At 53.8% G+C, this 21,983-nt stretch overlaps 11 protein-coding genes across 11 annotated transcripts; 6 read left to right on the forward strand and 5 right to left on the reverse strand.

Annotated features, from left to right (window-relative positions):
• Nucleotides 1–2,601: 2,601 nt before the first annotated feature.
• Nucleotides 2,602–3,386, reverse strand: PG997_010083 (uncharacterized protein; the record flags this gene model as incomplete). Its single annotated transcript, XM_066814398.1, has 3 exons — nucleotides 2,602–2,665; nucleotides 2,719–2,857; nucleotides 2,969–3,386. 3 exons carry the CDS (start codon nucleotides 3,384–3,386, stop codon nucleotides 2,602–2,604), a joined length of 621 nt encoding a protein of 206 aa, XP_066666360.1.
• An 843-nt stretch (nucleotides 3,387–4,229) lies between these two features.
• PG997_010084 (uncharacterized protein) lies at nucleotides 4,230–5,370 on the forward strand (the record flags this gene model as incomplete). Its single annotated transcript, XM_066814399.1, is given in 3 exon segments — nucleotides 4,230–4,448; nucleotides 4,463–4,740; nucleotides 4,881–5,370. 3 exon segments carry the CDS (start codon nucleotides 4,230–4,232, stop codon nucleotides 5,368–5,370), a joined length of 987 nt encoding a protein of 328 aa, XP_066666361.1.
• An 893-nt stretch (nucleotides 5,371–6,263) lies between these two features.
• PG997_010085 (uncharacterized protein) lies at nucleotides 6,264–6,629 on the reverse strand (the record flags this gene model as incomplete). The annotated part of the gene is made up of 1 exon (XM_066814400.1): nucleotides 6,264–6,629. One exon carries the CDS (start codon nucleotides 6,627–6,629, stop codon nucleotides 6,264–6,266), a length of 366 nt encoding a protein of 121 aa, XP_066666362.1.
• Nucleotides 6,630–7,460: 831 nt separating this feature from the next.
• PG997_010086 (uncharacterized protein) lies at nucleotides 7,461–8,647 on the forward strand (the record flags this gene model as incomplete). Its single annotated transcript, XM_066814401.1, has 2 exons — nucleotides 7,461–7,850; nucleotides 7,889–8,647. The coding sequence occupies 2 exons, from the start codon at nucleotides 7,461–7,463 to the stop codon at nucleotides 8,645–8,647; spliced, it is 1,149 nt and encodes a 382-aa protein (XP_066666363.1).
• A 336-nt stretch (nucleotides 8,648–8,983) lies between these two features.
• Nucleotides 8,984–10,348, reverse strand: PG997_010087 (uncharacterized protein; the record flags this gene model as incomplete). Its single annotated transcript, XM_066814402.1, has 6 exons — nucleotides 8,984–9,045; nucleotides 9,119–9,511; nucleotides 9,556–9,787; nucleotides 9,870–10,118; nucleotides 10,186–10,261; nucleotides 10,311–10,348. 6 exons carry the CDS (start codon nucleotides 10,346–10,348, stop codon nucleotides 8,984–8,986), a joined length of 1,050 nt encoding a protein of 349 aa, XP_066666364.1.
• Nucleotides 10,349–11,101: 753 nt separating this feature from the next.
• Nucleotides 11,102–11,485, reverse strand: PG997_010088 (uncharacterized protein; the record flags this gene model as incomplete). Its single annotated transcript, XM_066814403.1, has 1 exon — nucleotides 11,102–11,485. One exon carries the CDS (start codon nucleotides 11,483–11,485, stop codon nucleotides 11,102–11,104), a length of 384 nt encoding a protein of 127 aa, XP_066666365.1.
• A 392-nt stretch (nucleotides 11,486–11,877) lies between these two features.
• Nucleotides 11,878–13,665, forward strand: PG997_010089 (FAD-dependent monooxygenase yanF; the record flags this gene model as incomplete). Its single annotated transcript, XM_066814404.1, has 4 exons — nucleotides 11,878–12,093; nucleotides 12,166–12,589; nucleotides 12,648–13,047; nucleotides 13,089–13,665. The coding sequence occupies 4 exons, from the start codon at nucleotides 11,878–11,880 to the stop codon at nucleotides 13,663–13,665; spliced, it is 1,617 nt and encodes a 538-aa protein (XP_066666366.1).
• Nucleotides 13,666–14,541: 876 nt separating this feature from the next.
• Nucleotides 14,542–14,998, reverse strand: PG997_010090 (uncharacterized protein; the record flags this gene model as incomplete). Its single annotated transcript, XM_066814405.1, has 2 exons — nucleotides 14,542–14,734; nucleotides 14,790–14,998. The coding sequence occupies 2 exons, from the start codon at nucleotides 14,996–14,998 to the stop codon at nucleotides 14,542–14,544; spliced, it is 402 nt and encodes a 133-aa protein (XP_066666367.1).
• An 853-nt stretch (nucleotides 14,999–15,851) lies between these two features.
• On the forward strand, nucleotides 15,852–16,955 carry PG997_010091 (uncharacterized protein; the record flags this gene model as incomplete). Its single annotated transcript, XM_066814406.1, has 2 exons — nucleotides 15,852–16,598; nucleotides 16,677–16,955. The coding sequence occupies 2 exons, from the start codon at nucleotides 15,852–15,854 to the stop codon at nucleotides 16,953–16,955; spliced, it is 1,026 nt and encodes a 341-aa protein (XP_066666368.1).
• Nucleotides 16,956–17,638: 683 nt separating this feature from the next.
• On the forward strand, nucleotides 17,639–18,235 carry PG997_010092 (uncharacterized protein; the record flags this gene model as incomplete). Its single annotated transcript, XM_066814407.1, has 2 exons — nucleotides 17,639–18,035; nucleotides 18,138–18,235. The coding sequence occupies 2 exons, from the start codon at nucleotides 17,639–17,641 to the stop codon at nucleotides 18,233–18,235; spliced, it is 495 nt and encodes a 164-aa protein (XP_066666369.1).
• Nucleotides 18,236–20,066: 1,831 nt separating this feature from the next.
• PG997_010093 (uncharacterized protein) lies at nucleotides 20,067–21,857 on the forward strand (the record flags this gene model as incomplete). The annotated part of the gene is made up of 6 exons (XM_066814408.1): nucleotides 20,067–20,293; nucleotides 20,361–20,611; nucleotides 20,700–21,234; nucleotides 21,291–21,646; nucleotides 21,693–21,725; nucleotides 21,772–21,857. The coding sequence occupies 6 exons, from the start codon at nucleotides 20,067–20,069 to the stop codon at nucleotides 21,855–21,857; spliced, it is 1,488 nt and encodes a 495-aa protein (XP_066666370.1).
• Between the last annotated feature and the right edge of the window lie 126 nt (nucleotides 21,858–21,983).

The following is a 21,983-nucleotide window of genomic DNA, read 5'->3' on the forward strand; positions in this document are numbered from 1 at the left end:
AGCAGCCGAACCTGGATATTAAGATAATCTTTCATCGATGAAGTGTCTACAGAGTCCATCTGAAGCAACCCGTTACACACGACCACCCTTGACAGTGGCGTGGTTTCCACAGGCCAACAGAGCTCAACGCATTGTTAATATTGAGAACGTGGTTGATGACCCCGCTTTGGTCGGCGCTGTCCATTGTGACAGTTTGGAAGGGGAGAGTTCAAGCGTGGTCCGCCCCCTTCCGGAGCCACGGTCCGATATGCCCAGAAGATGTTCTCGTGCTAACCCAAGTATGTTTTGATCAGTGGTTGAGATACCGTGCTGGACCCTTGACGAGGACCCTCCTAGTGGGGGTGAGGATGGCATAGCGTAATATCCGTCTTCCGAAAGAACCATCTAGGCCCTGTCTGGAGGTGCTGATGAGCCGGTATCTCTGGGGAGGACCGTGATGCAAGGGGTGAGGAGGTTACGGCCGGCGGTTGGTGTACCTGGTCCGGGCACACGTGCCCTGCGTCGATGTCCCCTGTTCCACATCAACAGAGGGTTGCATAAAGCAAACATTGTAATCAAGCGACTGCATATGTTAAACCCACGTTAATTTAACCTTGTATGCGATCCAGGCTGGTATGTTCAGATGCTTGCCAGGTGAACATGTATTTGTGCTGCCAAATCTGAACAGTCTGAAGACCTGATGTCCAGTTACAAGATAGGACTTCCGTCCGACTATTCTTATCGCTCGCCGGTTCCATGGTTGATCCCATCATCCCGAAACGAGGGAAGTGTGCCGTATTTTCGTCTATTTCTTCTGAGGCAGTCATATTTCCGAACAGATGGTGGGATTATGTTTGAATACTTCACCTTTGAGCCCGAGCATCGATATTCCCATAAAGAGCGCAACGAGGCGTCTAGGAGGGGTGTATTTGCATTGGCCTAGGAAAATTAAGCGATATGATAGCAAACCCGGATAAGTGCCTTGCTTCAGGCAAGGGGGATCACAGAGCATTATTCTGAAATGGACAGATACCAACAGAAGCCCCTTGCATAGTAGTACGAAATTGAATTCACCACCATCTAAACTATTGCATATAAGACACTCTTGATATGATACTAGTGTAGTAAACTTGTGAAGCACCCTTCTCCTAGACGTTTGACCTCACCGCCTCTTTGATTTACATTCTTTCTCATGATTGTCAATCATCTGCTCAAACTAGTCTGTGGGAGCCATGGTCTCCTTTCGACCACTGCAGAACGCCACTCAAAGAACCGTGGTGGCCCTGGTGATACTATGCAGTATAATACCAACCGGTGTTGTTGGTGCTCCGTCTCTGGGCAAGAAGGATATCGGGACAGATGCTACGGTGGAGTGACATATTTATAATGATGGACAATTTAGCACTAATAACGTTCTGGGTTTCGGTTATCTTCAGTAAGTATCCCTGTTACTAATTATGGCGTCTCAGTACTCAAACAGATCATGCCTATGTAGCTGTTTTTGCAGGCGTGGAAACAATGAACGATGACGTTTACGCTGGTCTTTCGGACGAGGAGGTCGTGCAGTATAGTTGGATATGTAATGAGCAACCTCTTGTCCTTCCTAGCTCCCCTACTGAACGTCTATTACGCCGTCCCCCCAGGTTGTTTAACTATTTGGATAGGGCTTGACTTTTATTTCACTGATATTCACCTTGGCTGTGTTCCTTCTTAACTTCTCCACGCTGGCCCTCCTCCGCGAGCTCTTCTGTCACAATTCGGAAACCGCCAAGAGAGTAATTAGCACGTTGACATACCTCACGGTTGTCTGTGGTACGGCTGCCGTCACGGGAGTTCTTTACACGGAATTCCCCGCAGTGCCCACCACCGACCCAGGCCCCGATGACTACCTCAAGGCCTATGTCACTGGGAAATTCAACTTTGTGTCGACAGTGGTGCTGGATTTTGCAATTTTCCTCGTACCAATCTGGCAACTGTCCCATCTGAGGATGAATAGCCGAAATAAAGGGGCATTATGCTGGCGTTTGGCCTTGACTTTCTGTGAGTTGCTAACCCCTCTATCTACGGCTCAGGCCAACGGGCGTTTATAGGCTAGCAGTGTCTGCGTCGAAGAATAATCCGTATTAACATATGATACCCAAGGACTTGCGGGGTCGCCCTGGTGCGCACCATAATTTGGGATCAGGATTGGTATCGCGGACATTATGCGACGGACTTTTTGTTGATGGGCGCGGAGCCGAGCGTAGGGATCGTTGCAGTTTGCATCCCGCTCCTCCGCCCTATACTGCAACGTCGACCTCACAGCACAGAGGGGGTCAGACTTCATAGGCCTCCTTTGAGAGCTGGAGCCGGTGACTTAGAGGACGGGATTAAATCTACTACTACCATCGCGGTTTCCTCCCAAGTCTCTCAGCCTCATTGAGGGTATATAACTTTTTTGTGTCCCGATACATGCAGCTTTAGGTCCCAGGCATATGCCGGGGACTTTACTTGCGTTAAAAAGGGCAAACCACGGACTAGGCAGGCTCGGAAAGGGCGTTAGGGATCAATATGAGAGGTTGAGTTCTTCGGCTGCATTCATCAAGCCATAATATCTGACAGTAATACCATATTCTTTCGAATCTACAGGTTGGCTTCCTCACCGACTCCTGCTTTGCTGACCAGCGATCTCATCTCTTTTACGAAGCTGCAAGGCAAGTCAGCCAGTCTGTCACCGATACATAATCTCTCTGCACTCACATTGCGCGAAACCTCGTGTCCTTGGAGTACATGATAGACAGGAGAGCATAGTACTTCATAGCGTACACATGATTTCGCCCGTCAAAATCCGCCGTAGGCTCGGACATGGGCACGTGCTGGAAGTACTCGCGGATAGCGGCTGGACCAAGCTTGTATCTTGGGTTCCGACAGATACCCAAGTCAGCTGCTCAATAGCTGTTGGTGACCACCTGGTCTCGAAGGAGAATCGAGTTGGGATAATGAACCATACCTTCGTTATGGCCCCAGTATGCGCAAGAGTCGAACATGATGAGCTCATTCGTAGCAGCGGCAGGCTTGATGTTTCCGGGCCAGAGGTCCGAGTGGATCAGGCACGGTTTTATGGTTCTCCCGTTGAACTCCAAGGGTGCGAGGAACCTCGGGATCGCCCGTGTGAGGTAGAGTTCTTTTAGTCGCGTCACCTCATCGTCTGGTCCATGTAGGATCTCGTCCTGGCCAAATAGGCTCTCCATCTGCTGCGCCCATAACGCCTGCCACGAAGACTTCCAGGTGTTGTTGACCGGCACGTTGGCCAGGTGGGTGGTCACGTGGAACCCGAACTTTCCAGTAGGCGACCTGCCCATGCTGTTGAGGTGCAGACGGGAGACCGTGGCGGCCCAGTCGTGCGCGGTCGGGATGGTGTCGTACATTTCGATGAACTCGCACATGTAAAAATGCGTATCGGGATCGTTCCTGTACGCCCCCAGCCTAAGGGCCGAGGCGCTTGCTCAGGCAGAGTCTCATAAATCGCCTGCTCTGCTTCAAACGCTCCCATCATCATTCGCGCTCCTGTGTCCCCTGACGCGCCCTGACCTCGGGTCAGTGTATGGGATCCCAGTGGCCTGGGAGTAGAGCATGACAAACTTTCTTGAAGAAGGCAACCACTGAGCCATTCTCTAGTTGTACCTCGATCCTAACTGTACCAACCCAAAGACTTCTTCCTGATGGAGTCACAGCCAAAACAGTGCATCCTTTGGGAAGCTCTGGTGTTATCAGTAAACACGAATGGAAGTGGGCCATATTCCAACCTACTTTCGACCACTGCTGCATCAAGTTTGACATCTTGATCAATCAATTTCACGTGTTGAGTTCGTCTCGTTTCCATGGCGGCGTGGGAGAAATGTGAGATGATCTGCGCCAGAAGGCAAAAAGTCAAGGGAATATTGTCACTTTATGTGTTCATTGCTAAGCGCCGCATTTCCTGGACGGATGATCACTCTCATAATCGACAGCCAAGATTGGAGATGTACCCGACTGTTTGGGTCGTAGGAGCCTACAAGCGCCGACATCTCTGCGTCACATCGCAGGGGTGTCTGTTGGTTCGATCCCCAGCAAACAGAACTCCCAAGGAATGCATGGCGTGGAATGCACTTTGGACCAAACCCCGAGGTTTTAAAAGTCTTCACGTCGCTTGAAAACTCCCTCCTGCCCAAATGACACACGCGATTTCAACCTGCTGCTTCCATGAACCGAATCGGTATCCCCAAAGAGCAATGTACGGCCAAAACAAAGAAGCGGGGGCTACGCTCCCTGTTGCCCATGAGCCACTTAGACTGGCCGAGGAGAGCAAAACGAAGGATGAAAACGATGAAATCGCATCGGACCCGCCTTACTCGATCTTCACCCGCGGCGAGAAAATATGGATCAGTTCTCTGGCCTCCTTCGGCGCCATGTTCTCCACGCTCAGCAGCTACATCTACTTCCCCGCGCTGGTGCCCATGGCGAGCGACTTCGAGTCTCTCTCACCCTGATCAACCTCACGGTGACCTCATACCTAGTGGTGGCCGGCATCGCGCCGGCCTTCATGGGCGACCTCGCCGACCAAGGGGGCCGGAGACTGGCCTATATGGTCATGTTCGTTCTGTTCTTCGCGTCCAATATTGGCATCGCCTTACAGACGTCATATGCTGGGCTCCTTGTCTTGCGCATGGTGCAAAGCGCTGGCTCCTCTGGTACGATAAGTCTCTCCCAAGCTTACGAATATCAGTCTGAGCTTCAGCATAGGTACTTACGGTGCCTCTTATGGGGTCTTGGCTGATATCACCATGGTTGGCGAAAGGGGGTCGTATGTGGGAACGTTATCGATATTGTGCGTATTCGCTCCACCATTCTACCAGAAAGGCCTGCTGACGACCGAGCAGCAGCAATGCAGCACCGAGCTTCGGACCTGTCGTAGCAGGCGTGCTTACCCAGAAGCTGGGATGGAGGTGGATCTTCTGGTTCCTATCTATTCTCACGGGGGTATACCTACTAGTAATTATGTTGTTCCTGCCAGAAATCCAGCGAAATATTGTGGGGAATGGGAGCATCAAAGCATCCGGCATTAGGCGAAGCCTTTTCGAGTTGGTGGTGAAAGACCGAACCCGAGACGAGGAAGAAAAGGGGGCCCGCAAGCGACAGTACCGTGTTCCGAATCCATTTATATGCATCAGACTACTGTGCAACAAGGCGAATTTCTCAATTATATGCATCGGATCGATTACATACACGATGAAAATGACCCTCCAGACGTCTTTGGCAGCCCAGTGCGTCGACTTATACCAACTGGACTACCTACAGGCCGGTCTAGTCTATATCCCTTCAGGGGTTGGGGGAGCTATGGGTTCATGCATTACTGGTAATACCCCTGCCTAGCTACTTTGGCCAAACGGCAGGATGTTGATAAGTGAGCAGGAAAGATCCTGAATAGGAATATTAGGAAATTCGCGGCAAAACACGGGCTTGAAAACGGCCAGTACCAAAAGGGCAACGACATATCAGGATTCCCTATCGAGAAAGCCCGCTTTCAGGGGTTCCATCCGATCGTGGTCATTAGTGCGTTGGGGACAATGGCCTATGGGATAAGTCTGATGGAAGAGACAGTACGTCATGCTTCAACTCTTAGATAGGCTTTGCACTGGTTGGAATGACGACGTGTCATTAGCATATCTCAGCCCCCTGATTATGCAGTTCTTGACGGGAGCTACAACCTCCTGCATCTTCACAGTAAGCCTTCCGTCTCGTACTAACACGCGTTGAGGGGGTTTCACTGATGCTGCTTTCCCCAAATCCAGATGTGCGGGACCCTACTGACCGACTTAAACCCAACGGTATCGGCTACTGTTCAGGCATCCTACAACCTGGTGAGATGCATAGGCGCGGGCGTGGGCATTGCGATACAACAACCACTGGACGATGCGGTGGGTCCGGGATGGTGCTTTGGCGTATACGCCATCATCTTACTTCTCGAGATACCATTTGGCTATGTGCTCCTGAAGCATGGCCAGAGATGGAGACAGCCGAGGTCTTAGAGTACCTTCTGGCCTAAGACAATCACATTGAAGACCGGGAAACATTAAATCATTGGATGATCCAAATGGCTCACCCATGGGCAAGGTGAAGAAAAACTAGCTTTTTTTAGTCATTGTTAATTATTGAGATTTTGCTAGATTATACAGGTTTCATTCACCATACGACTTCGATAATGTGATACAGCAATAAACACAGTAAGTTGTTAATGAAAAGGAAACAGTTCGAAACTCCAACCTCTAGGCCGTCATGGCCGTAATCTGAAGTGCCAGATACGTGTTGGCATTTGTCTGGAGGTCGGTAAGCGTATTCGTCATGGTTGTGATGACGGTCGGGGAGTGGGTAAGCGCGGCCACGGGGCTGGCCCAGTAAAGGAGCTCCTCGCTGACGTAGGTCCCGAACGTGTCGCGGATCTTGTCCACCTGCCACGCGAGGTAGTCCGGCATGGTCTGCTCCCAGGCGTCCCGGAAGTCGTAGGTGATGCCCTGGGTCGCGGCGTAGGCGGTGAGGTCGCCGAACATGGCCGCAATGTTGTTGAAGGTCGACGAGAAGGCCGTCACGACGAGGCTCTCGCCCCGGTAGTTGTGCGTGAACGGAGGCGCCATAGCCAGTGGCGCTTTCGCCGCCTGCCCGACCTCGGCAAAACCCAGCGACGGCGATACGCGCGCTTCGTTGCTGGCTCCGTTGCGACCCCGAGGCCCGGTCCAGACACGGGCGCCTGCTGCGGGCGCCGGGCTGGGTGGCGTGCCGGTTGGATGGCCTGGGGTGAACTCGCCTAGGCTGAGAGCACAAATGGGACTGGGATCGCCTGGGAAATAAGAAGACTGGAAGTCCGCAGTGCCTGTGCATACTCTTTATTACTTTCATTCGTGGACTGGGGCCCTTGACGGGTTTGCCTTGCTTGGTTGGTCTCATGTAATAGCTATGGGACTACATGCAATTGGCTCTGGCCTATTCAGCGCCTTCAATGCAGGCCAGCGTACAATCCAGCGACGTCGTCAATTGCAGCTTAATGACACAGATAGAGCAACTATTTTTCTCACTGAAAACTCCTCTCCTTTTCTTTTTGCCTTTTCTCCTTCGCGCGTGACATTTTGCTCTCTGGGGGTATCTCGGTGACATCTGGATGCTGGATGGCAGCAGTCAGCACTAACACCATCAGGGCCTGGACTGCCTGCAGTCGCTGTAGGCTTGCTGCATGTCTCCCCCTGCAGGAAAAAAGGCACCCGCTTACGCTCTGCATACCAAGCGCTCAAGCACTGGAAAATGCCGTACTGCTAAATTACCTCCCTAAATAAGCCACATCCCCGGATGCTTTAGGTACTAAAACCCGTTTACACCCCCGACCCCCCGCACTCCTCAATCAATCTCACCTTCGTGCACCCTACCAACTCACTCACTTACCTTATCCACCCCGTCTCCTCCAACCCAGAGCCATGTCGAAACCGTCCAGCTTGTTCACCTCCTACACCGACGCCGCCAGCACCTACTGGCCGCCCGGCTGGAACTTCCAGCGGTATGCCCACGCCACGCCCGCGGACAACGCCGCCCTGTCGGACGAGGAGCGCGCCAAGATGCAGGCCGGCTTCCGCGCAGCGCTCGGCGAGGACGGCGTCATGGAGATGGCCCGCGTCGTGTGGCAGGAGCAGCTGCGCCGCATGAAACTCGAGAAAGAGTCTTCTTCTTCTGACGCCACCGCCGCCGCGTCGTCATCCTCGTCTGCGCAGAAGCAGCAGCGGCCTCCGCCACCTCCCCTGACTGGCTCAAGACTTGGCGCAAACGGGCGGGCGCCGGCGCCTGGGGGTTCGTCGCGTTCTGTGCTTCCGGTGCCGTCGCCGCCATGCCGGAGTCGGACGTGGCCGAGTTCCGCGCGCGCGCACGGGAGATGGCCGAGATCCCGATGCGGGCGGCGCTGGAGGAGGAAGGGCAGCCGGCCGACGAGATTGCCGCGGCGCGACGCTCGTTCGAGATCCGCTGGGTCGAGGTGGACGAAGACGCTAAGGGCGAGGAAGGAAAGGGCGAGGGACGAGGAGGAGACTGGGTAGAGAAGGCGCGCGCCAGTTATCGCGCCATGCGCGAGTCTGGCGATCTCCCGCCGGGCCTTGATCTGCCCGTCTTCCTCTGCGCATCGCCCGCCGCCGTGGCCTCGGTGCTGCGGACGTCGCCGGCGCAGGCGAAGGAGGCGCTCGAGGGGAAGCCGCGTTGGCGATCCGGCGACGTCCCGTTCCTGCTAGTCGCAGCCGCGGAGACGGAGCAGGGTATTGTCGAGGAGGACGACGACCAAGAACACGGAGAAGAAGTTAACGTTGGCGGTGGGGAAAGGAGCTGGTTCAAGCCCGTTTTCAAAGCGGCCGCCGAGGTGCTGGTGGACGAGCTCTGGTGGGTCGTCGCGGAGCAGATGACGACGCTGGGCAGGATGACGAGGTTTGTGAGAGGCGCGACAGTGGCTGAGGAAGAGCATGTTACGACCACGGAAGAAGAGAAGCCAGGGGCGGGAGGAGAGACGGCCGATATTGGTAGTGGACGGGCCGAGGAGCCGGGCCATGACCACGACGTACTGGATGACATATGGTGGACAGTTCACATGCCGCCGCGTCAGATGAGGAAGAGGCGGAGGGTATGAGCGAGATATGTAACATGAGCCCGAAGAACAAGACCAAGATACGTTTCTCTTCGAGGTACTTCATCCGTTTGGTGCCGGGGATGGGGTGGAATCTTGTAATCAAGAGAAGTTGTGGCCTGGATGATTTGGGTCACCAAGTGTGCATGTACTATACCGAGAAGCAAAAGAGCGACTCTAAAAACTGAGTAAACCGGGGAGTTTATCGTGTTTTATTCAATTGGAATTCTACTGAAAGGAAGCCGTATGAAGGTCACCGGTCTCAGGGGTTACTACGACACCAACGACAATCCACGTTCTTGTATGACCGACAGAGCGAAGATGCCCCCTGCTAGATATCTAGTAGATAACCTTGCCGGACGCATCAGTGACTTTCATACCGCCAGGCAACTCATCAAGCCCTGGACAACAAATGTCAGTAGGGGCTTACACATAAATTTAATTAAGGGTGGGGGCAAAGGGTCATTAACTCACAGCCATCGATACTCTCATCCACGGTCGTCTTGACCGTGCACTTGTTCCCCTGCTGCAGCGACTGCGACCCCAGCCCGTTGCACTTGTCGTTCTGGCAGTTCTGGTCCATGGCGCGCTGCAGCGCGTCGCCCTTCCAGCCGAAGACGTAGTCGCCGTGGGTGCCGTAGCCGGTCGCGTCGCCGTAGCTCCAGACGAACGGCTGCGACCCGTCGGCAGGCCAGTCGGCCGCGTTGTTGAACTTGGACGTGTCCCAGATGACCTCGTAGAAGAGCTGCGGGATCTTGACCGGGTGCGTCGACGGGCAGGGGCCCGCCGCTCTCGAAGGTGCCGCTGGTCGGGTAGGCGACGTGGCTCGCGTGGTCGGGGCTGTCGAGGTTGACGCCGTCCCAGCAGCTGTTAGAGGGGAAAGGGGGCAGCGCATTGGTTAGTAAGAGTACGTTTTGTGATAATTAGGGGGTGCGGGGGGAGGGGGGCCTCGGTAGCTGGGAATACATACGTGGGGAAGCGGATGTTGGCCATGATGCCGGCCGGGCATGGCTTCGGTGGCAGGTTCTTGGTCTCGCCCGTTCGCGTCATGGAGTTTTGCAGGCAGGTGTACGTCAACTGTCGGTACTTGGCCGCGCCCGCTGCGGTGCGCTCCATGGGATCGCCGACAATCATGCGGAAACCCTGTTATTCACGTTCGAGTTCAGCATGCCAGCCACTTCGCCAGATGTGATACCAACAAGTGATTAATGGGAAGTTCTCTTACCGGCTTGAACGCCGTTACCTTGCCTCGACCGTTCAAGGTGGGCGTGTAGTATACCGTCATGCCGCCATTTGCCTGCTCGAAGAAGACGTTGCCCTTCTGGGGGACGCGGTGGTAGGTGCCGTTGCGGGCGCGGAAGAAGAGCACCGCCGTCCAGTAGTTGGAGAAGTCGTCGGCGAACTGGCATGTCGTGCACGTCGCCGTCCCGGGGATGTCGAGCTTGACGGGATCCATGCTCGCGTTGAAGGCATTCTATATACCATTGAGGTCAGGGATGATGTGGTCGAATATTCAGAGACTATGGCTTCATGGGACTTACGCCACCGATGATCTGGTGAAGATGGGGGATCCCACCACCCCGGGGTTGACCAGGGGTCGAGACGCTCGACCACGAGCTGGGAACAGGAGAAACGAAGCAGGGCCTGGGCACCTGGCAGGACTGACAGCAGCCCTGCGGCGAGTTGAGTTCCCTGGAACCGCATTCTTTTACTGTATGTTGCGCCCGGTGGAAAAGAAAGAAAAAAGAACCCGTGTCTGGGGAACGCTGATCTTCCGTGACTGGCGTCGATCAAACAGCATCAAGCTCCCCATGGGTCTATAAATACCCTACGCTGGGTAAGGGAAGCGGACTCGCAACATCTCATACCACGCACCACCAGCGCCGCAAACAGATATCTCAGCTACTTGGATGCAACCGATAGCGTTGCATCCTGAGGGTCCACCTGGCGGTTATATTCGGATGCATAACCCCATTGTCGTATGTTGGGTGCTGATCTCAAAATACGCACAGCCAATAGGGTAATTAGGATCCTGGTGTCGGGACATTTCTGTCTATTTCGTGCAGACTACACGCCGGAGTGACAGTACCGAGGACCTGGATGTAGCAAATCAAGGGGCTCCTTCCCATGCCACCATGCACAACTAACCTGTGTGAAGACACAGTCACCTAGGATATTAATATAGATATGTTTCCTATTCGGGAAAATGGGGGCATCGGTCGACCTTGATCCTAGTGCGTACCCAACGAATTGTGCATTGCGGCATCTGTCTCGGATGCCGGCAGCTTCAGGTTGAAGTAAAGAAGCAGCTATATCGCAGTGTCACTCACAGTCGCTCTCCTAATCGACCAGCCAACTATTAAGTGTCATCTCTTCGATTATGTAACACGTTTTCCCATAATCTGTTGACTTGTTGCCCTTTTGACCGTCAACAGAAATGTTCCTTTATTCACACTCTTAAAGGCCCTCATCCTTGGCGTTGTTCATCAGCAACTGCAACCGCTTCTCGCGATCAATGCTCCTCGTGATAGTTATACCACTGCGCCGCTGGGAGAAGACTAGATTTTCCTGGCTACTGGTTCTGTCGGCCTGTGCTTTTACTATGGTATTGATGATTTTTTTATGTTCGAGCTCGAGGTCGCGGTCTCCTGTACGGGATTGGATGTGGTTTCGGCTCCGGCTCCGGCCCCGGTTCTGACAGTGCGGTGTCTGCCCCGAGTGGCCCGCGCAGTTATGGCTGCGGCGGCGCGCATGCACCTTGACTGCTCGGTAGAGGCCCGGGACGCTGACAAGGGTAGCGGCTGCGAAGAGAAGGTCACAGGATTGGCAGATGGCGGCCATGGCAGGGTGTGACCTCCTGTTAGGCCAATCGGCGGAACAGCCGAATATGGCCAAGCGAGTCTAGATTTGAGCATCTCACTAGAGAATACTTCCCGACCCCCGCCGTCGTTGCGGCACAGCAGCCTCGGTTGGGGCACGCTTACGGCTGCTGCATCGAATCGTGGCGACGAGTACGGCTTTGTTTCCCAATGCGACGACTGACCGGGGAAGGTCTGAAAATAAGTGTCTGTTCCGACCGTTGGGTGCCGAGAATCTCATTCACCGGAGAGCAGAAGTTGCGATGAATAATTTCGCGAGCCCCCAATTACTTCCACTCTAATTCTTTTGGGTGTCGCTGTGCTCCCTTCCATTTCCTCGATCCCCTTCTTTCGTTCCTCTCTTGCTGGTTCACCATGCGTCTCACGTCTTTCTTTGCCGCATCCCTTGGCGGTCTGGTCGTGGCAAAGCGATCCGCATCCGCATTTGAGCCGGAAGGATTCAACGTCAAGGAGGCGCTTCAGGGCCTGGATATCAACGTTGACCAGATTCCTGCTCTAGCAAGCTTCCGCGAGGTCGCGCCTGTGTGGAACCAATCTCCAGACCGTAAAGGTCCGGCGTGCCAAGCTGCCGTATGTTGACCCCCCCCCAGTATCACAGTAACTATTACTATATCCGATATACTGACTCGCCGCGGAATATAGTGCGCAGCTCTTCAATATGTCTATGACAGTGGATCCGTCTACGTCCCGGGAGACGCTAACTTTAGCAACTTCACCGGCTCGTACTGGTCAGATTCGCAGCAGCACGTCAGCCCTCGCTGCATCTTCAAGCCTTCCAAAGCGGCGGACGTCTCGGCCGTGGTCCTTCTCTCCCGTCTGACTCAGTGCCCCTTTGCGGCCAAGAGCGGTGGTCATGCGGCCATGGTCGGCGCTTCTAGCATCGGGGGAGGCATCACCATCTCCTTGTCCAACCTGAACGGCATTTCCCTGAACCAGGACAAGAGTGTTGCCTCCATTGGTCCCGGAAACGTTTGGGGTCGTGTCTATGAGTCTCTCGCCAAGTCGGGCCTGACAGTTATTGGCGGGCGTTTGTCCAACATTGGAGTCGGTGGCTTAACCACGGGTGGTATGTTTCCATATCTCCAGTACTGAATGTTCCGGGTGCTAACGAGCAAATCACTTAGGTGGCATCTCCTATTTCTCTCCTCGTTATGGATGGGCCTGCGACAACGTGGAGAGTTTTGATGTAGTCACTGCAAGCGGTACAGTGGTCCGGGCCAGTGCCACGGAGTACCCCGACCTGTACTGGGCCCTGCGCGGCGGCGGCAACAACTTCGGCCACGTTGTCAACTTCAACCTGAAGACCGTCCCTCTCCCCAACGGCCAAATCTGGGGCGGGCAGAAGACGTACATGGAGAGCGACTTCCGCGGCCTCGACGAAGCCTTCGCCTACGCCGCGGCCAACGCGGCCCAGGACATCGACGCAGGCCTCTACGTCGTCTACGTCCACGCCAATGGCATGAACCTCGGCCTGCCCGTCCTGTACCACGCCGACGTCATTAACGGGAGCCAGTCCCCCTCTGGGTCGGCTTTAACAACATTACCGCCGCCGCCGACACGACCAGGACGCGCGTCTTGACCGAGTGGGCCACCGAAACCATGCAAGACAGTCCCAACGGCAAGCGCCAGCTGTTTTACACCCTGAGCACCAAGGCCGACGTCGAGATGGCGACGTTTGCGCGCGAGCGCTTCTTCGGCACCGTCGCCGAGATCGCCGATGTACCCGGCATCGGGCCCAACATCGTCTACCAGGCCATCGGCGCGCCGCAGCTGCAGCAGATGCAGAAGAATGGCGACAACGCCTTGGGCCTGGACCCCGCGGACGGGCCCGTGTACATCATGCTGCTCGCGGCGTCGTGGACGCACAAGGAGGATGACGCGCGCGTCACGGCTTACCTCTCTGGCGTGCTCCGGGATATCAAGGACGAGGCCCTGCGGCGCGGCGTCTTTAGCAAGTATGTGTATATGAACTACGCTAGCGAGTACCAGGATGTCATCAGTAGCTACGGAAGCATCAACAAGGACAAGCTCAAGAAGATTGCCATGAAATACGACCCCACCCAGGTATTCCAGAAGCTGCAGCCTGGCTACTTTAAGCTGAACCGCGCACCTACTCCTGGTACTGGGTACTATAATATCTGAGTGCTGGGAGTGGTGATGTTCCTGGCTCCTATCTGATTTCGTCCGGGCAAGACAGCAACACTTTATGTAGTACTGTAGCAAACATTTTTGTCACATACGACCATATCCTGCTGAATACTAGGGATCCCGTCCGCTCTCCCATATATAAGCAGCAGAGAGCCGAATTAGTACTAGGGTCGGTGACGACCTGGGAATCCTCGGTGTTGTATGTTTTGCTTTTTGTATCTTTTTGTCGAGTTTGCTTCCCTTTCTGAGATATTTCCCACGACAGGTGAAGATCTGCCCTAGTAACTGAGAGCATGTTGATTGTTGCGAGTCTGTGGAGCATGGTGGGCTCAGCCGATGTGGCCTGGCTTGTAGCATGCACTACCTGCATTATAGCTGTAGGTAGTTGCTGTCGCGACGCACTTGCGTCCCTGGGATGTCCCGACCAGGACGAGAAAAACAACTATAGCTGAAAGAAGAATGAGCAGGTCAAGATCTCAGACAGGAATAGTATTCGACATTGAGGCACTAGAGTAAGCGCTCCTGTTAAACTAGAGTGGGATCTGGCAAATCAAGTCATCACGGATCTGACTTTTGTTACGACTAAAACTTTGGGAGAAGAACTTCCCCTACCTTGTTACATCCTGACGAGAACCATTCGGGGAAAGAAGAGAAAAAAAAACCCAAAGCCCAGATATATGGGCAGGTTACTTATATGTATCTCTTTGGGGAAGTTAAGCTTCCAACAATCTAGTAAACTCTTAACAACTCCAGCAAAAACCCTGACTGGACACCCACAATCTTCAAGGTTTGGTTTGAGCAATTATTCAAGGGGATGACGGCTTCTACTTTAACGCCCTTCTCTTTGGATGTTCAGCCTGCTCCGGGCATCTAGCTGACGCCATGCTCAGGAGCTTCGCCAGCAGGGCCCCAAACAGATCTCTCGACCAACCACTCCAATTTCCCGGTTTCCTTGTCTACCTTGGCAAACATGAAACTCTCAAAGTCGGTAGCTGCGCCCTCTACTTTGATCGTCCCCGTCATACGGGCCGCCAGCTGATCACCGTCGCGGAGAAACTCGTGCCTTTCGAAAGAGATGAGATCAAGCAGGGAAGAAACATGGCAGGATGGCGACTCACACAACAGGCTTGTATTCGCTGATCTTGCCGCGCCACTCCGCGATGCCTTTGACATAGTCGTCGTAGGCTATACGCTTACCGTTCATGACTTGGTAAAAGGTCGGCAGGGTGGTGTCTTCCACGTATTGAGCGGTGTCCTCGGACCGGCCGGTGAGACTCCACTCCATGGCTCGCTGGAAGCCTTCGCGCGTGGATGTGTATTCGGACATCGTATCAGATTGAGTTTCGTCAGAAGGACGTAACGAAAACGAAGAGCTCAAGAAGCAGAGACGATAGAATGCAAACAGAAATGTTCTTAATTCTTCCAGTCGGAGGAACTGGGGAAAGTCAGCCAGGTGGTGACTGCGTCACTCTGTTTGTGACTGAGCCAGTCAGCACTAGTCCCGACGGCTCGGAACGAAGAACCAACCCCACGACCTAATTGGATTAACAAAGTGGGGTGTATTAATGTAAGGGGTTGAAAAGGCACCCTCGCGACCAGGATACAGTTGAATGAGATGCTGATGAGATACTGGTGCTTAGAGTATGAAATTGAGGGATTTTTGTAAACGCCTGGTAGCTAGGGCTATCTTCGAACGAAGCTTGACGGGTTGCAAGTTGGTGTTGGTGGCGCACACGCGGGTGTGGCCCTTTTCGGGTGCCCATGTCCCCGAAAGTTGGTAGCACTGTGACCAGTGAATGGCATACAGCGGCAAAGCCATTTACTACGTTAAGTATCTGAAATATAATTACTAAGGAATCCATAATGTGAAGTCGGTTGAATTGCCCATAACGGATGTCAACTTATCCGTCTAGTCGGATGAGAAGTTCCTTGGCGTAAATACGAGCAAACTCCGAGACGCAAAGTCCGTGGCTGGCTACCAGATAAACATACCGCTGGAAACTTGGATTACAATGCGAGTCGTGAGTTTACATCACACGGAACATAAGTAAACAGTTCAGCTGCACTCATGCTACATTTGATTACGACAGCCACCTCGCCAATCTTCGCCACCAATCCGTATTACAACAACACACTGCCCATACCCCATCTTATCTTCGCGTTGTGTGTCAAGCATAAACATGGCTGCTGTTAACCGTGTACTCTGGCAAGACGAAGTTGGTGCCCCTGGCGTTATCCGCGAGAGGGCACTCCCCACGGACGACGAACTTGGCGACCGCAACGTCTTGGTCAAAGTCCACGCCTGGGCCATGAACCCCTGCGACAGCATGCTCCAGACAACGGCGCTCCCCTTTGTCAAGTATCCAGTCATCCTGGGCCAGGACGTCGCAGGCACAGTCGAATCCGTCGCCCCGGGCTCCGGGGCGGCCTCCAAGTTCAGCGTCGGCGATCGTGTCTTCGGGTTCACAGCCAACTACGGCTTCCAAGAATACGTAGCCCTGGACTATACCCTGATGGCCAAGATCCCGTCCGAGGACATTCCGTATCGCGACGCCGTCGTCTTCGGTCTCTGCATCACCACCAGCTCCTTCTCCTCTTCGGAAAGGACTATCTGCACCTCGAATACCCCAAGCTGGGCGCCCCCAAGACGGGCAAGTCGGTTCTCGTCTGGGGCGGCAGCTCCGGGCGCTGGCAGCAACGCTATCCAGATGGCTACCGGTGCGGGCTACGATGTGATCACCACGTGCTCGCCGCGCAACTTCGATTACGTTAAGGGTCTCGGCGCCGTTACGGCCTTTGACTATAAAAGTCCGACTGTCATCCAAGACGTCGCGGCCGAGCTCGACAAGGGCGATTGCGCGGGCATCTACATGGCGGCCGGAAGCAACTCGGCCGCGTGCCGAGTCTCGGCTGCGTCGAAGCAAAAGGTAAGTGAACATTGATCCTTCCTCCTTACACTCATTCCCTATACTCGAGAGACAGAGCTAATATAAGACTGCGAGTAGCTCTTTGTCGCCTCTTCAAATCCGATCGCGCCCACGGAGATCCCCGACGGCGTCGAGGCGAAGTTCACTTTTGGCGCCGGTATTGGCCCCGAAGCGTTTGCCGAGACGCTACCTGCCACTTTTGGCGGATACCTGCCCGAGGCATTGGGAATGGGGATATACAAGATCGCCCCTCCGCCACAGATTGTGAACAGAAAGGGCCTCGATGGGATCCAGGAGGCCTTGGATATCATGAAGGCCGGGATATCAGCGGTGAAGTTGGTTGTCGAACGCTCTTAGGTGTTTTTCTTTTTTTGGTGACTTGCGTGCACTCCCGAGCTAGATACCTCAGCATGAAGCAAGCAGTAAGCAAGATGCATGTTGGGCGTTGGTATGCTGGAGGACCCATGGCTAGCTTGAGCTGTTTCATCAAATTGATTGATTGGCCTGTTAAGCGCTCCGATTCGCCAGGATCCTAGTGCTTTATGTGGCAAATGTCCAATCAGGTGCGGCGTGGCAAGTGCAGCCCGTGGCTTATGCGACCCCTTTTTCTGGGGCAAAAACAGGACCCCCTGTTGGCGGCCCGTTTCTTCGCCCTATTAGCTAGTTGGAAACACCAGAAGCTGCCCATACAGCATGAATAGCCGGGTTTCAAGAAACATGCGGCTATTGTAGGTTGCAGCCGGCCTATCTTGGCATGCTTACTGTCCGCCATTGGCCGGACCATCACACGGGTCAGGAACCAGTGAGACCTTTGCATCGTCCTGCGTGTTGGTAGTTGGCAGTTGGGATGCAGGAGGAGATAGAGTGCCAAGACCCATGCAGGTCTATATTAAAACACACATAGCCGCCCATCAATGTCAATCCAGGGAGAAGGGTTTGTCGCAGGTTCATCCCGACTCGACCTTCCTCACACGCAACGCAACCCACCCCATTCACTCATTTCGCGTATGTCTTGTCGCACGACCCTCTCACAATACACCATGAAGTCGTCGTTCATCACCGCCATCGCAGCTAGCCTGCTCATGAGCTTCTCACCGGCCCAGGCCCTCCCCAGCCAGCAGCCGGGCCGGGTTCTTCTCGCTGGCCGGGATGCCAGCCCGGAGCCGCTCGACCTCGGCAAAGTGGGTGATGCGTTCAAGGACGGCTGGGGCAAGGTCGAGGATGGCTTCGACAAGGTCGGCGACTGGTTCAAGGACCTGCCCCAGGAGGTCAAGGACCTCAACGATACCGTTGGCGACGACATCAAGAAGGCCGCCAAGGACGCCTGGACGCTTGATGTGCACGGCTGCCTCATCGTGCAGTGCGCCACGGCCCTGGCGCCCACGGCGCTGACCTGCGTCGTGAGCTCGATCGACGGGAACCCCATGACCTGCATTGGTGCGGTAAGTTTTGTCCAATCTTCCCTTCTTACTCCCCAAATTGATATAATATCATATCACGTTGCTGGTTCGGCTGGCTGACTGGATGATTGAAATACAGCTCACTTCTCTGGCCGTGAAGGCGCCACAGGTCTGCGACACATGTCGGGATGCGGTGACGAAGGATATTGGGCTCAAGAGCATGGGCTCTACATGTAGTAGGTAGTCATGAGCTTGGCAGTTAGGCTATAGCGATAGCAAATGTGATACCCCGGAGCGTTCATCAGCATGATGACTTACGTCAATATATACGACCGCACCGATTCATGCGTAATTGATAACGACTCCAGCCAAAAATGGCTGTGAACTCATGATGCGAATGGGCATCACCAACGCAATGACAGATAGGAAGGCAGTGGTTAATCGGACCATCTTGTCGACAAAAGATGATATATCAACAGGGCCGCTCCTTCCTCATACATCTTTACTGCAATACCTATACCCGCTTGCAGGAAGAGTAAGATACTGAAGGAGGCAACCAGCCACAGTCGCACCTTGCTTTCGTAAAGCATAGTGTGATGTGGCGATAGAGGTAGTCTTGTACTTCATCCGCTATTTTCTTCGTTTATAGATATTAAAGTCAAGTTCTATGCCTCATCCATGTAGTGGTGACTGCGTATGGCGTGGGTTGCAGTATCTCTAGTGAGCAACGATCAATACCACATCAACAGCAGCATGCGGGGTTTTCGCTGCCTGGTTGTCTTGCAGCGACTGCAGCCTGCAACCACAACCCGCTCAAGTCCTCTCGATTCTCTAGGGTGCCTTATTACCACTGGAATTGAGTCAAGTAACTATGCAGATTGGGGTTGATCCATGGTGCGTTTGGGAGAGTATGGGTGGCTCTTGGTTCTTGTAAATGTAGAGGGTCAGGATGTTGTCAGGTAGACTTGAGCCGACTCACCCACTGAACCCCGCCAATTCGATCCGGGGCACAGCTTAGTGGACCTGCACTCCGAGCCTGGGGTGCCGCGACGCCAGTGCAGTCAGTGGTTGAGTGGCTATCTGGCTACACTGAGTCGGATTGCATACATTAAGTACCTACCTATGACGCATTTCAGGACACTTTCTACGACCATATCAGGAATAATAAATTAGAAGAGGATCCTTATGTTCAGGCCCTCATTTAAGTAGTCATTGGCGCCCTTTAGTGCAGGTTTAGCAGAGGTTTGGCTCCCCGATATTGCTTTTTTCCCACTGTTTCTTCGAATCATCCCGGGGTACTTAGGCTAGCAAAACTGGAAAGCAAGAAAGACTTACACCGAATAAGAATAGCTTGGCGGATAGGTGAGATCTCGGCTAACTAAAAAGCAGTGGACACAGATCGTGTCGCTCTTGCTAAGCACATAATCAATCAAATTAAAGACGCTGATTCTTACCGAATAGGAATATCAATATTGTTTTATCAACTGGATTGGCATTCGGCGTCAGGTTCCCCTGCATGGAAGAGGAGAAGGAAGGGTCCGAGTCTACTAAAGTGATGCTTCAGGGCACATTGAAGGCCTAAAATAAACTGGGTCTCTAATAGTGTGGTCTGCTGGGTATCGCATTCCCTCAAGTCATTAAAATATCAATTGTTGTAACCAATTCTGTTCATACCAGTGTTAGACAACACAAGCTGTGACAGAGATTTGCTTAATGCATTGCTCACAATATATGAATGCCAATGGTTTGTTTGAGATGTGTCCAAACCTCAGCCAATTAGGTAACTGACATGCTTTGTCGGGGGCATGACTTCAGTGGAAGATGACAGGTCAATGGCCACTGACCCTAATGCCTAGCAGGATGCGAAGCTGCTGCGCACCGTGGGGCTGACATTTTGGGGAGTTCGGCATGCTTTCTTTCCCGTACAGAAGCCTGGGTACGTACATGGGTATAAAACTGATGTGGCCTAGAAGAAGAAAAAAACCAAAGAGCTCGAATGATTGAGTTTAACTACCTACATTACCCCTTACCCAGACCGTTAATCAACAACAGATCGGATCCTTACGTTATGGCATCTAAACCTAACCCTTATGCATTCCCTCTTGAGGTCAGTAACTACGTCTCTGCACCGGTTCCCTCCATGGGCGAGTGGGAGATCATGTGGAAGGCATGGGACCTGGTCACCACCCAAATGATACCAGCAGATGCACTCATGGAACAGCCCATTCCTCTGAGAAACCCTCTCCAAGTTCTACGTGGGCCACATACCAACATTGCAAGTTTCCCTCCTCTCATGTATATCATAATAAGACGCAAGCTTATATAGGAAACCCTTCAACAGCGAGGATATACACCTCTCTAGGGCCACAGGCAAGCCCCTGACTGAGCCTGCCGCTTATGCCAAATACTTTGAGCGCGGCATTGACCCGGACATGGATAACCCGGCGCAATGCCACGACCACAGCGAACTTCCTGCAGTATGGCCAGAACTGTCCGAAATGCTCGAATATCGGGAGAAAGTAAAGAGGCGTATAAAACTGCAGTATGACACTGGCCGAGCTTACAGTGACCGGACTATCGGGAGAGCTCTCTGGATTGGATACGAGCACGAAGGTAAGTGACTAGAAGGCATCTATTACAAATGTTTCGCCCTCCCCCCTTTCATTCAAGAAGCTGATTGTCTCCTGTGGGGTGGGAGTAGGCCTCCACCTTGAGACGTTCTTATACATGGCTATACTGAGCCCCAACATCCGGCCGCCGCCAGGCATGCCGTGCCCAGACTTCGCGGGCATGGCAAGAGATGCATTTTCCAGAAGAGTCGAAAACCAGTGGTTCCGCATCCCAGAGCAAGAGCTTACCATCGGCTATGAGGACCCCGAGAGCGACGAGGGACCGGATCGCTACTTTGCCTGGGACAACGAGCGCGAGCCATACGACGTAAAGACGTCAGCATTCGAGGCCCAGGCCCGGCCTGTCAGCGTGGGCGAGTTCGCGGCGTTCCTGGTCGACACGGGCAAGACCGACGCCATCCCGGCGATGTGGGTCAAATTGAGAAACACTCAAGATGGCGAGACGACAACGAGCAGGCTCAGCAGCACCGAAAGCGACGTCAATGGTCACGCCGAAGACCATACCAAAAATCAAAACGGCGATCCTGGTGGAGATACGGCTCTCCAGGTTTTCATTGCCCAGCACGGTATCCGGACCGTGTGGGGCCCCATCCCCTATCCCAAGCGGTGGACTGGCCAGCCACCGCCTCCTGGAATGAAGTGACCAGCTACGCCGAATGGAGGGTCGGGGGTGCACGCCTCCCTACTCTCCACGAGGTGAGGAGCATCCACGAGCACGCCGCCCGGCTGAAGGAGAGCCAGCAGCCGCCAACTACTACTGCAACTGAATCACAATCACCTTTTTCGGACCCACCAATCAACAGCCAAAATAAGACTATGCACACGGATCCCGGATCCATCTTCGTCGATCTCAGCGGGGCCAATGCCGGGCTGCAGAACTTCCACCCGGTGCCCATTACGCACAGGGCAGACCATCTCTGTGGCCTCGGCGATCTCGGGGGTGCTTGGGAGTGGACCAGCACGGTGTTCGCGCCACAACCCGGGTTCAAGCCGATGGACATCTACCCCGGCTACAGCGGTAAGTTGCACCAACAACGCAGCCCCCGAAAGGCTCTTCAGACTAGGGCCTGCCTTTGTCCGCGTGGGCGTCGTCGGAAGTGAGGTGTTTGTTGGCTGACGTTAGACTACTTTCTCACCCCGCAGCTGACTTCATGGACGGAAAACACATGGCCATCACGGGTGGTAGTTGGGCATTGCCTCCACGTATCGCAGGCAGAAAGTCCTTGTAGGTTACTCACTGCTGTTCATTCTCTTCTATGCCTCTTTTCGTATGGCAAGAGCAAGCTAACGGCCGTTAATCTCAAAACATAGTCTGAATTGGTGGCAAAAGGGCTATCAGTACCCTTGGGTCGCCG

Source organism: Apiospora hydei (genome assembly GCF_038363865.1).
Source record: "Apiospora hydei strain CBS 114990 chromosome Unknown utg000007l_segment0_segment0, whole genome shotgun sequence".
Lineage (NCBI taxonomy): Eukaryota > Fungi > Ascomycota > Sordariomycetes > Amphisphaeriales > Apiosporaceae > Apiospora > Apiospora hydei.